The following is a 17,709-nucleotide window of genomic DNA, read 5'->3' on the forward strand; positions in this document are numbered from 1 at the left end:
CATCGATCTAAGCAATGGGGAACCGATGACATGTGTCAACCAAGTCAGCTAGTCTGACCACCCGATCCCGTTAGTTGCCTCTTACGACAAGCATAGTCACCTTTTATGGCAAGCATGGGTTGCTGAAGGCCTATTCTACCCCGGGACCTTCACGGGTCGACAAATACAGAGCATCACATTTCATTCATGGTTATGTTGTCATATCTTTGGGGCCATTACAGAAGAAAAACACTGTAGAGTGGATATTGTAAAGAACCTTTATTGTAGACAGTCTATATTGTAGAGAACCTGTATTGTAGAAGGTTTGTATTGTAGACAGTCTAGACTGCAAAGAATCTATATTGTAGAGGGTCTGTATTGTAGACAGTCTAGACTGCAGAAAATATGTATTGTTGAGAGTCTGTATTGTAGACAGTCTATATTGCAAAGAATCTGCATTGTTGAGAATCTGTACTGTAGACAGTCTATATTGCAGAGAATCTGTATTGTTCAGAGTCTGTATTCTAAACAGTCTATATTGAAGAGAGTCTGTATTGTACTTTGTCCATATTGCAGAGAATCAGTACTGTTGGGAGTCTGTATTGTAGGCAATATATTTTGTAGCGACTCTGTATTGTTGGGAGTCTGTATCACAGACAGTTTATATTACAAAGAATCTATATTGTTGGGAGTCTGTATTGTAGACAGTCTATAGTGCAAAGAATCTGTATTGTAGACAGTCTATATTGCAGAGAATCTATATTGTTGAGAGTCTGGATTGTAGGCAGACTTTCTGTACAGTAATATGTACAGTGTTGTTATATGATTTTTTAAAAGGCTGTGATATAGAGAGTAAGTGTTGTGAGTCTGTATTGCAGAGACAGTTTATTGCGGATGCGCATTTGTGGGGAGTCTGTATTGGTACAGAATGAGTACTGTAAATGCTTTTTTTTTTAAGAAAAGCTGTTTTGTACAGAATTAGTTTTGTGGTGTCTGTACAGAGGAGTGTAGGTAATACAGAAGGTCTCAATTGTAGAGAGTTTTTAAAGAAGCTTTATTGTTGAGTGTGTATGTATTTGCACAGAATTAGAACTGTTCAGTCTATGTTGCAGGGAATCAGTACTATACAGACTATTCATTGAAAACAATGTGGTTTGTTCTTTATTCAAGGTGACTGACCTGCAAGTCGGAGAATGGAGGTACTGAGATGTTGTTCTCCACTAGCAGTGCTGCTATCTCTGTCTCCAGCTCCCCGATCTTCCCCAAACTCCTAACAAAGTGACCGTTTGGGTACTGTGAATCCACATCCCACGAGTCAATCCTAACAATTATCCTGGAAAAGCATGAATGTTTCATATACCACAGTCATCAATGTTACACTTACTTCTGTGACTTGAGTCAGGGGTCAGTGTGACTTGGGTCAGGGGTCTGTGTGACTTGGATTGGGGTCAGTGTGACTTAGATTGGGGTCTGTGTGACTTGGGTCAGGGGTCAGTGTGACTTGGGTCGGGGGTCGTCTCTGCAGATACTTTGTAGTCTAAGACAACAGTTTCTACAAGGCAAGATCTACAGACCTGGGGTTAGATTTTTAAGCTCTTTCAGTGCAAAGATAGTCGGAAGCGCAATACCTTAACATTAACTAAGAGCACTAAGATAGCATAGAAAATCTGGTCCCTGTGATGGAAGAACATATAACAGGCCTGTGTGGACTGTCATACCTGTCCTCACGGAGTGTGTCCACTTGTCGGGTACTGATGCGGATCTTGGGGATGCGGTAGTCCCAGGGGATGAGCAGCACCTTCCCAGCTTTGTTGGCGTTCTTCTGGGCCTCCTGATCACCAAAAATATACGCAGATATAGCCCCTGTAGTATGTTAAGAGACACTGGAATAGTAATGGTTGAAGAAAAGGAATCTTCCTAACCTCATCTGCGGAGAAGCTAGCCACATAATCTCTCCAGTTCCGCTGCAACACACCCACGACTCGGCCTGTCGGCATGACACTGCTCATGTCATCATTGGACGTCTCACCTTCACCAGCTGCCTCCCCTGATAGGATACAGTACAAGCTGTAGGACTTAACATCTCATTTCAAAAACAAACGGTAATGATGTAAAATGACACAAATCTCTCTCTCTCTATATATATACATATATATATGACTGTACATCAGCTGTTATTTACCTTACATGTGCAGCAGTTATAAAGCATAGAGGATGTACATGTTCACATTAAATGATCCAGGAAAATGTATACTAGCACCATGGTGACTGCATACCTTATACATTTGATTATGCAGCTGAGGTACAGACATACGAGTGCAGCAACACCATTAAGGAAAGTTGCACACTGACCTGTCTTGTCTCCTAATTCTTTGATAGAGAGTGATCTCCCTTTCCAATGAGATCGTGGCAGAAGTTCAACTACCACACTGTCACCATGAATAGCTCTGTTCCTGGATGCAATTCCATGGATCAGAATGTCCGAGTCACTCTCGTCTTTCAAGTCACGTCTGAAGAGAATGATTGCAGTCACCAAAACAACATCAAAGAACTGAAAGTTTCCAGACAATCAAGGGGGCCATGTCCTACTACCACTGAGGCAGAAACAGAACATGTGCACCAGGATGTCTGGATTACATCACTGAGTTCTCCACTCCATGGAAAGACATGTCCACTCCATGTCCTCAGTCCAGATCCATGAAGGACCAGGCTAGAATCAGTCTTCAGCAACCCATGCTTGCCATAAAAGGCAACTATGCTTGTCATAAGAGGCGACTAACGGGATCGAGTGGTCAGACTCACTGACTTGGTTGACACATGTGATCGGTTGCCAGTTGATCACTGGTTTGTCTGGTGCAGATTCAATTATTTACAGACCGCCGCAATATTGGCGAATGCTGCATAAAACTAAATTCACTCACTCACTCGCTCCCTCCTCTGTCCATCCTCGGATTGGACATTGTGATAACTGTACAGTATCTCTAAGTAAATAGCATGAACAGAATTCAGCAGTGAAAGTAAGTATATGCCACTTTAAAGATTATCATACCTACATTATGCTTCTACTTACCTGCAAGGGTGTGTTTAAGCCCGGTAATAATGAGCACCAGGCAGGGTGACAACTTCCATCAATTAATGTCTGTTGTTATGTTTGGATTGAGCCATTTTCCTCCTTGCTCTCCTAGGAGATGTTCTATCCACCATACTTTGTGCAAATTGTCTAAATGACCTTTTCAAGTACTTATGGACACTTCTCTTTAATTCTTATCGCAGTCAAGAATGTCTTACAGTATTCTCTATGCATATTGATCTTTTATGCCATATCATTTAAAATTGCTTTAAGTCAAATGATTGGCAACAATGAGCATCCATAAAGTCTATCAGTTTGTAAGAGATGGATTAAAATTACGCTGTGTTTGTGTAACACCACTGGTCAACACAGCCTGGTTCCTTTGAACAATTATCATAAGATGGTTCACCTTTGCTCATAATCCACTGGATTCAATTATTATGATAGTAAATTATTGTTTACAATGTTTTATTACCCTGTTCTCTTGACAAAGGCCTCTGTCATGGCATTGTGTTTGTTGACATTCATGCAACCGGAGATGTAGCGGCCTGACTTGATACCTGCCTCCAAGACATCGGAGGGGAGATAACCCAAGTACTCACGATCTGACAAAGAGAAGCAGTTCAGTATTTAAAACTTACCTCCCTTTTCTGTTGTCAAAACAACCAGCAGATTGAAACATGTACTACTTATGACCATTCTGTTACCACTGCTAAAAAAGAATACAGACTGCTGCCCACTACATAAATCCATACCATGAAGATGATTCAAGTCTGAGAACCTGATCATGTCTTCCACTGCTGTGAGTTCTGGTATTCCAGCAGTGAAACAGATGGTATGGGTTTAACATGATTCTAATGGTTCCTATATTGCAGTGTCATTTATTATCTAACAGAGTTCTATGTGTAATGGGGATGTGGAGTACAGGTTTGGTTTAAGTATTCACTTGTTATGACAAAGGTCCTAATTTCAAGCCCATTTCTCTTGTCCACCATCATGACATTGATGGAAGATTGCTAAATGTGGCATAAAATCCAAATCACTCACTCACTCACTCTATGTGTATAACATTGTAGCTGTGGGAATTCTGTATGTGCAACATTTAGACAAAGCTCTGGAAGGTACTGCAAGATACTATAAAACCTATGCATATATAAGGGGAGCTAACTCTTGCCTCTTATCTTGCATTAAATCTCAACTAACAAGATTACCGGCAATTATGTGGATATCATTTTTAGATTGTCTTACCAAGATTTTAATATGTTTTAAGAGATTTGTATCAATTTGTAAACTTGGCTAATTTCACAATAAAAGTGTTTTTCATATCGCATTCCTTTGCCGTTTGTTGGTTTCACACCAATTTTTTTGTGGACTGATTCCTGATTGGCTTTTACGTTTCAACATTGGAACCAATATGTAACAACATTAACCTTTTGTAGTCTTCAGTTCAAGAGCAGCAGTGAGAGACTCGTAGAGATCCATGGCACCAGTGAGAGATGAGAGGAACCCTAGTAGGTAGTCCTTCAGGTTCATTACAAACACATTGAGCGTCTTGTGGCCATAAAGGGCAGCTGCCTGCAGTAAAAGTCAATCAACAGTGTCGATAACAGCCTACAGTAATAGTCAATCATTGCAACAAACTTCAGCCAATGTAAAGTCAGTCTACATTGTCAGTAACTGCCTGCTGTAATAGTCAACCATTGTAAAAAACACCAGCCAAGGCAAAGTCAGTCAACCTAATGTCATTAACAGCCAGCAGAATTAGTTAAATGTTAAAGAGCTTTTCGAAACACACAACAACAAAACTCAGCATTTGGTCTACAAAGCAAAAATCTAATTTGAGCAATTCATAACTTCTTAGATATGCAGTAGTTATGTAAGTGTAGGAATGTTTATCAGATAATAACAAAACATCTTCCTTCTATATTCAGTAACCAAGGTAACACTGATGATATTAATAACCAGGAAAGCTGCTTCATGTACAGTGAGTGAAATTAGCAGGCCCATTTTGTTCAAATCAAACCTATAAAAACAAGAAGACGAAGTCATCAATATCCCCCAAAATGGCAAAGTATTTTTCTTGAATATGTTTATGAATTATGATTATGTCAAATGTTTTGGTGTGTATATAGCAAAGTGGAAAGTGAGTACTGAAAGGTTTCAAAGTTTTGCTCCAGAAAGCAGCACTACCACCAAATTCAGTTGAAGCCAAAATTGTCGCAGTGGAAACACAAAAAAAATCCCATTTTATCCAGAAATCCAAAACTACCAAAAGGCATCAGGTCACCACTAGACCTACCAATGAATGAAATTTGGTGACGAAACGGTGAACAGTTTTTAAGTTCTGCTCCAGAAAAGAGCACTACCACCAATTTTAGTCTGTCCAACTTGTTGCCATGGTAACACAAAAAATATCTTTTTTAGATCTATCAATGTACGGAGTTTGGTGAAGAAATATCACACGGGTTTAAACTTATGCTCTGGGAAAGAGCACTACCACCAAAATTGTTGCCATGGAAACACAAACAATATTTTATTCAAAAATCCAAAACTACCAAATGGCATCAGTTGACCACCAAATCTATCTAAGGGACAAGTTTGCTATAGAAACATTGAACAGTTGTAGAATTCTGATCCGGAAAAGAGTACTACCACAAATATCAGTCTACATCTGACTTGTTGCGATGGAAATTCCAAAATATTTTATTCAGATATCCAAAACTACCAAGAGGCACCAGTACACCACTTGATCTATCTGTGTGCGAAGTTTGCTGAAGACACATTGAACAGTTTTAGAGTTCTGCTCCAGAAAAGAGTACTACCACCAATTTCAGTGCAAAGTGCAACTTGTTGCCATGGAAATGCAAAAAATATTTTATTCAGAAATCCAAAACTACCAAAAGGCATATTGGCATTCACATGCACAAAGTGCTGAAATACCAGGAAGTGAACTGTAAGTTATCATAACATTAAGGATCCTGGATGTTTCCCGAACATTAATACAGAAAAACAATTATGGGAAAGATTCCAGTTGAAAAAAAAAAATACATGATCAGATAATTTACTGATGGCCAAAGGTCCTTCAGATATTTGAAATGGCTGGATTGATACAATAGCAACCGGCGCTTGGCTTCTAGGGCCATGATTTTCGAAGATCTCTTAGCGCTAAGAATGTCATAAATGCCACACAATACCATTAACTTACAACTGTCTTAGCACTAAGACAGCTTAGAAAATCTAGGCCCAGGACTGCGATTATTTCGAACACAGCATGTGCCACCAGAACAGTACTACTGATAACAAAAGCATTCCTTACCTCCTGGTTCTGTGTTATGATGACTACAGGCATCTGTCCTGCAAGGTGGTTGTAGAACCACTCTGCTGCTTGGAAAGTACTTCTGTGGCAGTAGAACCATCATACATATCACACTTACAATATACATGTATCAAGCAAGTAGAAGTATTTACACACAGATTCATAATTCTAAAATTTTCAATAACTAAACTAACATGACAGGCAAAGTCTGAAGAGGGGATAACATACATTCCATAATAAGCAGTCATATGAACCTACTTAGTGCAATAAACAAGCCATAATTATAACACCTTCATAATTTAATCCATCAACAAAATGTTACTGTATTGCATGCACTGAAATTTCCAGGAATCCAAACAATCTCAAAACCGGAGGGGGAGGGATTTCCCGACCCTGATGGTTTTACATTGTCTACCAAAACTGCTCTAACATATACCGTCAATGATGCATAATTACAATGAAGATGATCATTTAATGAAGCTACATAACAATAACTGAAGTGTGTGTAAAATCAATTTAATGACCATAACTATAAGTAGATAATATAACCCCACCCCCTTTGTCAGCTCAGTGGCCCTGCGGTAGAGTGTCTGCCTACAGATGTGAGAATTGCAGTTCCAATCCAGCTGGGGATAACATTTGTGTTGTGAGTTTAATCTAAAGCTATACTTTTCAATTGATTTTAAACACTCACGTATCATTTGCTTGTTGACGTTCATATAAAGTTAGGAAAAGTAAAACCTTGGAAGCAGTCTTACTAACGAAAAGCAAAACCTGGGAAGAGGTCTTTCTAGCGAAAAGTAAAACCTGTCCCTCCAAAACAAAAACCTCAAATGCGATTATTCTGAGAAAACAAGAGATGACCTAATATATCGTGAGAAGCACACTTTAGGTTTATATACTTGTACCAAGGTTGGTATGTTTGAAAATTCAGAGGCATATCCCGGTGTTAAGGGTTTTCGACACAACAAGGCAAAAACATAATTTTTCTCTTCAGTATAATTTTTCACTAACCTTCATCTACATACATTTTACACAAAAATATCAAATGTTCCCTACAAAACATATCGGAGAAACGCACCACATCCAGGTATTTTGTTTGTGTTTTTCGATGATGAGACATACTTCTCCCTCTGCACAGCAAGAGAGTGTTTTGATCATGTGGCTTCCTCTCAATATACTGCCTGTCACAAGCAGGCAACCGATCTCGCTGAATTTCACTTGCAATAATTTTTGTTATACTGGCAAGTGATTTTGCATCTGAAGCGGTATTAACGATCTCGTGTAAACAATATTGTAGTTTGTTTGCTTTTTATATAACCTATCTTCCGGATTTCAATTGTCAATAACACTTCTCACGAGAACAACTGGGTATCCACACTACCGACAAAACTGTTTGTACACTCCAATCCATTCTCTTCCCACAGAGGTTACTTGTCATATCTTCCTACAACCCTCTGTTCTAATACGGCTCTTTCGTGATGCGAGTGTTCAAGATTCGTGATTGGTTGCCATCTGATTTAGTTGTGCAATCAGCGACGTTCTTTCAAAAGTAATCATTCGTAAGGCCCGGTAATTTCCATATGCATCAGGAAAACTAAAACCTATTCCTCAACATGAGGTGCAAATGTTTCTTCAAGACAGAGAAATGGCGATTCAATGGCGTCTCGGGCGTCCTTGCTGACAACAGACAAGCTAGACATTAAACTTGTGTGTCGCATCAACACAAGTCGCCAACTTGCTTAGGTTAGACAAGGTGGATGTAAATCGATGTGTCACATGTTCTCATTGGAAAGAAATAAGGGAGATATTTCCAGTTGCGATTATTTGCTGCTAGGGGATTTTATGAGAACCAGCAAATATGGTCGTATTAGATTAGAGGTTCGTAGGAAGATATGATAAGTAACCTCTGTGGGAAGAGAATGACTCTGATCATGCACATGCCGATATTCCCAGATCCAAAGCCAGGATTTTATAGGAAATGCAATTCCTTTAAGTTCCCTTCTAATTGAAACAGACGTACAATACACTCGCTCATTCGACGCCCCCCCCTTCCCGCCAATATGGTCACATGACCAGCCATGCTTGCCACTCTCTGAAATCTCATAAGCCTGACCCAAGAATTATTGGAATTCAGCATGCCTGAGAGGGGCGGTTGGGAGGGCTTGATGCCACGAGTGAGTTACTGGGTGAGTCTAGTTTTACGCCACACTCAGCAACATTCCAGCTTTATCACAGCTGTCTGTAAATAATTCGAGTCTAGACCAGACAATCCAGTGATCAACAGCATGAGCATCGATCTGCGCAATAGGGAACTGATGACATATGTCAACGAAGTCAGCAAGCCTGACCATCCGATCCCGTCTGTCGAATCTTATGATAAGCAGAGTCGACTTTTTGTTGCAAGCATGGGTTGCTGAAGGCCTATTCTACCCCAGACCTTCACAGGTCACTTAATGCCATGAGTCAGGATAAGTATAAAATATCAATTTTGTTCAGAAAATTACAAATTTTTCCTTAGCCAGACTCATGTTTATTATGTTCACAGAATCTGAGGCTCATAGACACCACTCGTGAGGTGTTGTAGTATAACATTCAAATCCCAAGCTGGAGCACCAAGTATGTCGAGAGTGTAGACCTTTCAGTCCTCTAGTATGTTGTAGATAACATAAGTAGTCAGCTATTTGAGGATGTGTGGCTTTTGTTGAAGTAAAGCCTTTCTTCCTGGTGTATCTTTCAAACCGCATCTATTTATTGTCATATAGGGTCGGGGTAGATGTACGTAGAGCTGAGGTGACTGACTTCATCACTTTAGTAGAATATCCTTGATGTTTTAAGAAGGCCTTGATACAATTGAGACCTGAAGATGGAACAATGTCAGATTGCCGTGTAGTTGTTTGGTGTGCAGATGGACAAGTAGGTTCTTCCACTCTGGCTGTTGTAGTGCTGGTTCCTTGAGTTGAACTGGGAACCAATCTCTCGATATAATCAGGCCTGACCATAATCAGTTGTATCAGCGTCATCTGTTTTGTCTTTCCAATGATGCTTGGTAGTAGTACTGGAGGGGGGAAACTCGTAAGCGTTCAGCCCTTCCAACAAGATACTGTGAGTGTCTGTTACCTATGTTAACAGATCCAGCACTGGAGATACTAATGTTCGTGTCTGCTAGTTGAACATTGTGGCAAATAGGTATATTTGCAGAGATCTGAATGTCTGACTGATGAGTCGAAACGCCTCTCAATGTAGCATCCATTCCCGACAGCGTGTCGGCCATAATGTTGCATGCACCTGGGATGTGACATGTTTTTATGTGGAGGTTCTAGTAGTCGCAGCAAGATATTCAAATCCAAGGAACACCTATAGTCTGAGTTGACTTGTCTTGTGATAAGCTTGAATGACATTGTTCAGGTAAAAGGCGTTGCAAAGTCCTTGCCGATGCAGGTTGGTGATGATGGGCTTGGTGACCCGAGTAAATAGCCATGGGGTCAAGGATATTCCAAATGGTAGAACTGTCCACTGGTAGTGCTGACCGTTGAATAGAAAGCGCAGATATTTCCTAAAGTCAGGATGCATCGGAATGTGCAGGTAGGCATCTTGTAGATCGATGCTGGCTAGAACATTCACTGGACGGATGAGATCCCGCATCTATGACAGATGGATCATTCTGAACCATACTGGTTTCAGTAGATAATCCTTGTTGAACTCCTTGGAGTTTTTCATGGGTAAAAGAAAAATTAGGGGGAAGTAGAATCCTGGAGTTAGTCGATCCAGATGTAGTTTTTTGATTGCACCTTTCTCCAGACATGGCATCAGCTAGTTTGTCTCATTGATCCCTGGTGTACACGAAGAATGCTGGGTCTCTTGTGAGTGGTGGTGCTGCCTGTAGCAGATCTTGCACCCATCTCATATGATGCTCATGACGTAATTGTCATTGAGAAGTCCCCAATTCTTCCAGTAGCATTGTAGATGTCCACCTCTCATGAAAATTGTACAGGAACAATTAACTTGTTGGAGTAATGCTGAGATGTCTGCTTGAGGTCAGTAGTCAAAGTGCCGATCAACTTCATCATCATTACTTCCCTGGATTTGGCGACATGCTCAATTCTGACTTTGATGCTGACCAGGGAGCTCTATACATCTGTTTAGTAAAGCTGTCATCCCAAGAAAATGCTGATGGTAGACCTTGCCGGTGTAGTAAATTCAACCCTGCAGACGTCAAGAATAGATGCTCCAAAATGAATTGTTGATGCTTTTTGTGGGTGATAAGTGCAGAGAGGATCATCCTTTCTTTCTCGATGAAAGGAACTTCATCCAGACTGCCACAAGAAGATACAGTTGACGGCAATGATTTCCGTGAACGGGAGCATGCATACGATGCGTCTTCTTCATCCAACAGACATACTGCAACCAATGAACTGTCTCTTAATGCGACTGTAGTTGTAGGCTGCTGAATGGCATTCCCGTTCCTCTCCAAAATCCATCAGATTGATCACATGAGTGGTGAACTGTTGCAGCGGTTGATTCACAGAAGCATCTGACGTGTTGAGTGTAGACATTGTAGATGTCTGTGTAGATAGTTGACTCTTTGAGGGAGTGAGTGAGTGAGTTTAGTTTTACGTCGCACTTAGCAATATTCCAGCTTTATGGCGACGGTCTGTGAATAATCGAGTCTGGACCAGACAATCCAGTGATCAACAACATGAGCATCGCGCTGCGCAATTGGGAACCGATGACATGTGTCAACCAAGTCAGCTAGTCTGACCACCCGATCCCGTTAGTTGCCTCTTACGACAAGCATAGTCGCCTTTTATGGCAAGCATGGGTTTCTGAAGGCCTATTCTATCCCGGGACCTTCACAGGTCGTAGACTCTTTGAAGCTTGCAGCGTAGAAGATGACATAGTTACTGAAGGTCTAGTAGACACTGCTCGCTCCTGCGTGCTGATGATCTGTACCTCAGGAAGTAGTGGAGGTTGCAGTGTTGTTGTCGACATAGTTGATGAAGGTCTAGCAGATACTGAACATTGATCAGGAGTGCTGATGGTGTGTAAATGAGGAAGAAGTAGTGGAGGTACGTCGAAGATGTGACCATCTCGCCGCTGAAGGACGTCATAGAAGCCATAGAATGTGGCTTCAGCTCTGATCTAGTAGTTGAAGACTTAGTCTTAGAGGATGATGAGGTTGAGATGATCTGGATTCTGACGACGTCCTCTTCTGTGATCTATACAAAGTCTCGCTGGCATCTCAAACATGCCCCTAGGGTACATCTTGGCTTATCACTAAAATTATGAGTGTCAGCTGTGATCAACATACAGTTACTAGACACAGGATCAACCGATTTATTAGACATGACTTGAGAGAGCCTACATTGTTTGTCGTCAGCACAACATTGAACAGCATATAAATATAATGCAAATTCTGAATCAGATTAATTTACAGTGAACAGTGGAGGACAAATAGGTTTGCATGAAGGACATAATATATGCAGATCAACCGCCGACCATAACTTACAGTGGGAGCAGGATTTCATCAACTAAGGCCAAGTCTCAGCTGAAGAAAAAATGTCCGAAACACATGAAATTTTAAAACATTTCAATAATAATTTTACAATATGACGATAATAATTACTATCCAAAAACTGAATATGACACAATTTAGTGTACAGGACCGAATATAAGCAAAACTTATCACCATATCTGGAGCCAAAGTGCCTCCAACCATCAATGTCAGGTGATGAAGGAGAGTGTGACAAGCATGGCTGGTCATGTGACCATACTGATGGGCTGGGGAGGCTTCCGTTGGATGAGTATATTTTACATCTGCTTCAGTTAGAAAGGAACTTCAAGGGATTTTCAAGTCTTCAAGGCGATAAGAATAAAAAGCATGAGTCAGGATAAGGAAAGACAGATATCTTATAGGTCAGCAGGTATACAACGAAAAGGTACAACTGGTAAAGCGATATGTTCATTCATTGCCGATTTCAGTTTATAACGAAAGTTGATTAAAGTTAAACTGTGGTTGCCAGAGTGTAACACTGGTGACCCTAGTTGTCAACAAGTAACACTGGTGACACTGGTTGTCAAGGTGTAACACTGTTGACACTGATTGTCAAGGTGTAACACTAGTGACAACAGTTGTCAAGGTGTTTATCGGTGACACTAGTTGGTAAGGTGTAACACTGGTGACAACAGTTGTCACAGCAAACACTGGTGCCAGTGGATGTTAAGGTGTAACACTGGTGACAATTGTTGTCAAGGTGTTACAATGGTGACAATGGTTGGCAAGGTGTAACACTGGTGACACTTGTTGGCAAGGTGTAACACTGATGACAATGGTTGTCAAGGTGTAACACTGGTGACAATGGTTGTCAAGGTGTAACACTGGTGACAATGGTTGTCGAGGTGTAACACTGGTGTCAGTGGTTGTCAAGGTGTTACACTGGTGACAATGGTTGTCGAGGTGTAACACTGGTGACAATGGTTGTCAAAGTGTAACACTGATGACAATGGTTGTCATGTATAAGACAATGGTTGTCAAGTTGTAACACTGGTGTCACTGGTTGTCAAGGGGTAATGCAGGTCATTAAATTTGTTAGGTTGTAAGGGACCATTCATAATTTATCACTAGAGGAGCGACAAGGAATTTTATATTTTTTTTCTGTACAAATCTGGTAGCCCCCTCTTCAATACTTGGGACAAAACAAATATCCCCCCCACGCATTCTAAGTACAAAACACATGACCCCCCTAAAATATCTGTGCAAAACAGCTGACCCCTCCCTATATTCAGTGGACAAAATGAATGACTCCCCCCCCTGAAAATCCTCATCGCCCCCCTCCGCCAGTGATAAATTATGAATGGTCCCTAATGCTAGTGACACCAACTGTCAAGGTGTAACACTGTTCTGTTGATACCAGCTGTCAACTGGTGACAGACATGAGAAAAGAACAGCAAGATACATGTAATGATAACCATGGGAGGCAAGTTGATGACTGAGTTAGATGGTCTGGGTCCAGTTTCCTTCCCATCTTCGATATCTCCACGGTATATGTTAACCATGGGAGGCAAGTTGATGACTGAGTTAGATGGTCTGGGTCCAGTTTCCTTCCTCTTCGATATCTCCACGGTATATGTTAACCATGGGAGGCAAGTTGATGACTGAGTTAGATGGTCTGGGTCCAGTTTCCTTCCCATCTTCGATATCTCCACGGTATATGTTAACCATGGGAGGCAAGTTGATGACTGAGTTAGATGGTCTGGGTCCAGTTTCCTTCCCATCTTCGATATCTCCACGGTATATGTTAACCATGGGAGGCAAGTTGATGACTGAGTTAGATGGTCTGGGTCCAGTTTCCTTCCCATCTTCGATATCTCCACGGTATATGTTAACCATGGGAGGCAAGTTGATGACTGAGTTAGATGGTCTGGGTCCAGTTTCCTTCCCATCTTCGATATCTCCACGGTATATGTTTCGATCTCCACTATACATTAGATGCATCTATGGGTGAATTTATTACCTCCCTTGGCTGGTTTTTTATCCAATCAGTTCAGTGTGATGAGTGAATGCTTTAACTACTAGGCACTATGAGCATCACTATGCACAATCATTGTAAACTCTCATTTGAGTGAGGATATTCACATGACACCACAAAAGGATGTGGATTCAGTTGAATGTGGATGCATCAAGCTTCATTTCATTACCAATATGTGCATGTTTGTTATATATATATTCATGGAAACAAAGAAGGGAACACATGAAAAGTCAAGTGTTCCTTAATTCTTTTCCAGGTTTCCAGTGTATGTATTGCACTATGGGGGAAATTCTGGAAATATATAGAGGAACACTTGTACTTTCATGTGTTCCTTGTTTGTTTCCATGAGTATATACCTTCAACTGTCAAGATACTCTTTCTTTCAAACAAAATTATAATAATAATTATTGTTATCCCTCTACACCATCACATCATAAAACTGTTCACAGTACAGTACTGTTCACAGTCTACACTGGAAAGTTGGGCGTTCCAATCACAACTCACTTTCACTTTTCAAATTATCTAACCAATTAAGCTTGGCAACACAAACGATGCAGAGGTAAACTGAAGGAGTTGCACATATTTTTGTTAGTGTTTTGGACCTGTCAGTTTATCATAATGATTTCCCCAAAATCTGAGTCATACTGTGAATAAACTATCTTTGTTGACACTGGCTCAGTAGTAATGGCGGCTTAGCTGATTGGCTGCTATGAGAATGAGGAGCCTGCAAAAGCGGGGTAATATAATTATCCATGCAGATGCATTCAAGGTATAGAGGAAATTTTTTGGAATGTATATCCTGGAGATATCGAGGTTGGTTTCCTTACCTGATGTGCCAGTCATTGAGGGGCTCCCCTCCTTGTCTCTCACAACAGGCATATTTCTGGAATTCATTGTGAAAAGTGATAGACCCACGCCTTGGATCCTTCACAATATTTTTCAGCCGGGTGTACAGACGCTTACTTCCATCATGTTGAACCTGAAACATGTAGAATGAACATCACAGTGTGAGACAGAATTTCATTTTACACCGCTTTTAGCACTATTCCAATAATATCATGGTAGGGAACACCAGAAATGGACTTCACACATTGTACCCAATCAAACCTGGGTCTTCAGTGTGATGAGTGAATGCTTTAACTGCTAGGCACTATGAGCATCACTATGCACAATCATTGTAAACTCTCATTTGAGTGAGGATATTCACATGACACCACAAAAGGATGTGGATTCAGTTGAATGTGGATGCATCAAGCTTCATTTCATTACCAATATGTGCATGTTTGTTATATCTATTCATGGAAACAAAGAAGGGAACACATGAAAAGTCAAGTGTTCCTTAATTCTTTTCCAGGTTTCCAGTGTATGTATTGCACTATGGGGGAAATTCTGGAAATATATAGAGGAACACTTGTACTTTCATGTGTTCCTTGTTTGTTTCCATGAGTATATACCTTCAATTGTCAAGATACTCTTTCTTTCAAACAAAATTATAATAATAATTATTGTTATCCCTCTACAACATCACATCATAAAACTGTTCACAGTACAGTATAATAGCAAGATAATTTTATAATTAACCAATGAGATTTTTTCCATTTGTTGTTTAAAGGCACAGTTGGTAACAAATATTACTGCTATTATAATATTACAGCTATAATAATGACACCAAGAACGAAAGGAATCAGACAAACAAATGCACAGGCATGAAAACATTGTGAAACATTTCTAGCCACTCACACTGTTAGCTACAGTTTGGGTGAAGATGATTCCTCTTATCTCTGGTGCCTCCAAGATCTCTAGGTAATCTCTAGCCACCTGACAGTCAGGGAACAAGTAGTGGGTCACATCACCGGGGAGCAGGGACAGGCTTTCTGTGTAATACACCATGGTATGTACTGGATCACAATTCATGCTTCACACAGACTATGAAGCTAACGTATCAACGCTCAAGAGTTGAATACTGTCATTTGTCACTAATCTGTTTAAAATGAAAATGTAGAATTCAGAAATTTGCTAAAGACCAATATACCAATTTAGACATGTTTGAAAAATGAATTTCAACAAATACTAAAAGATTCAAGGATTTGTAAATCTTTATTAAAATGTAATATGCTGTCAAGACATTTAAGGAATCTACATTCCTAGGCTCAACAAGTGAAAGTCTCACTTACCATCTTTGTTAAGACAACCAGCAACACACAGAGAACTCTGACATGGGATGTCTTCACGTAGATACAACTCTCGTACAACACGGATACGTCCTCCTTGCCGGCTTTTCACTCGCAGTTGGCGTTCTGTGCGTACAGTTGAACTAGACAACAAAACCATTCTGCAGCTTCCAAAGTTTAATTTCTTAAAGTTAATGGCAAAATGACATTCCTTATCTGGTCATCACTTTCTACTGGCAGTACTCATAAATTTAGGATGGGTCGTTGCATGTGATTCTGTGTCTGTGATTTCGTTGTGATGACCAAGATGTTACTCAGCTTCCTTTACACACCACAACAGTTCATCTGTAAAGAAAATCATCACGTCTGAATTAATTTAAAGGTCTTTTGAAACGAGCTGAGATTAACATATATGATAATCCTCTAAGTGTCTCTATAATGTAGGAGAAAAGACAGACATGAATTAAGATGGAGATGTTGGAAAGATATAGTCTGTATGTAACCCATGCTTCTTGTCAGAGATTAATTTTTATCTCTGACCTGTTCTAAATTATAACCTCATTGCAAGAGACAATACAAATGAAATGTTTAAGAGTTTATTGCCTGAAGAAATGAATAGTGACCACACCCCTTCCTCCAGGAAGTGGGAAGTATATACAAGAAAACAAGAAAAAAGAGACTCTAAGCTTGAAGGGTGTGGTGATAAACGATATATAACAATGTTGCAACTTACAAAATATATGCTTACATCATGCATAAATGAAGTATGAATAATACATGCACAAATGGAAATTAATGCAAATCAAATAATAAGGCTGCTTTGCTGTACATACAGAGTTATATTACTATGGAATCACAAGATGCCAATAACCAAAAGGATAAATACAATAACATAAATAAAAAGGGGAAACCTCATTTTAATGTCTATGGAGAAAGGAAAGAAAGAAAATTGTTTCGATTTAAAACTGGCACATACGACTTAGTCTACTATCTTAGCATCAAGAGAACTTCTATGCCCTGACAAGGCATCGTCTCGGTGTAGTTACATCGACGTTATCAGGAATAAATATGTACATGACATTACTCACAATTTATAATTCATGTTGTGAAGTAATTTTATTTATGTTGTCACTTTTCACCACAAAACACACTATGGAGGCTGACATGTTGAATTTTGCGCCATCTGAATATTCCATGGGAGATTATTAAGTTCAGCCTGGATCCCTGGAAACGCTGCGCCGACGCATTAGGTGTGCTGGGCCCCGTCTCGCAATGTTTTAATGTGGCGTAAGGTAGTCGCAATGAAAGCCGGAAACCAGCTTAGTTTAGCAGTAACAGCACACTCCAGCGAACTCTGGCTTGGAGAGTCCAGTAACAGTTATTAGTTCCCGGCCCCCTCTTCGCGCTCTAACGTACGTCAAAGCCTTATTGTGATATGCGAGACGGGGCCTAGCTTAATAGTTTTTTTAGCTCCTCACTGTGTCATAAAGAACATGGACCCTCTTCTTTATGGTGTAATATCGTGTTATATATGGATATGCTGATGTATTTGGTAAAATGGCTACATACTACCTGTGCAAAGAATGAAATGACACAAAGTGTGATCAGCAAGGATAAAAATTCTCAAAACCGTGTTTCAGTGGG

At 40.2% G+C, this 17,709-nt stretch overlaps 1 protein-coding gene across 1 annotated transcript in view; it reads right to left on the reverse strand.

The window, feature by feature from the left end:
• LOC137278590 (DIS3-like exonuclease 1) overlaps nucleotides 1-17,283 on the reverse strand; it is a 35,090-nt gene extending 17,807 nt beyond the window's left edge. Inside the window, exons 1-11 of the mRNA XM_067811052.1 lie at nucleotides 17,154-17,283; nucleotides 16,069-16,410; nucleotides 15,635-15,768; nucleotides 14,722-14,873; nucleotides 6,366-6,447; nucleotides 4,480-4,624; nucleotides 3,525-3,654; nucleotides 2,332-2,489; nucleotides 1,902-2,026; nucleotides 1,698-1,810; nucleotides 1,159-1,312 (exon numbers count right to left, since the gene is read on the reverse strand). Coding sequence (XP_067667153.1) covers nucleotides 1,159-1,312; nucleotides 1,698-1,810; nucleotides 1,902-2,026; nucleotides 2,332-2,489; nucleotides 3,525-3,654; nucleotides 4,480-4,624; nucleotides 6,366-6,447; nucleotides 14,722-14,873; nucleotides 15,635-15,768; nucleotides 16,069-16,225 — 1,350 coding nt within the window. The 5' untranslated portion in view covers nucleotides 16,226-16,410; nucleotides 17,154-17,283. The remainder of the gene's footprint in view (nucleotides 1-1,158; nucleotides 1,313-1,697; nucleotides 1,811-1,901; nucleotides 2,027-2,331; nucleotides 2,490-3,524; nucleotides 3,655-4,479; nucleotides 4,625-6,365; nucleotides 6,448-14,721; nucleotides 14,874-15,634; nucleotides 15,769-16,068; nucleotides 16,411-17,153) is intronic.
• Between the last annotated feature and the right edge of the window lie 426 nt (nucleotides 17,284-17,709).

This window comes from Haliotis asinina, chromosome 3 (assembly GCF_037392515.1).
Source record: "Haliotis asinina isolate JCU_RB_2024 chromosome 3, JCU_Hal_asi_v2, whole genome shotgun sequence".
Classification (NCBI taxonomy): Eukaryota; Metazoa; Mollusca; class Gastropoda; order Lepetellida; family Haliotidae; genus Haliotis; species Haliotis asinina.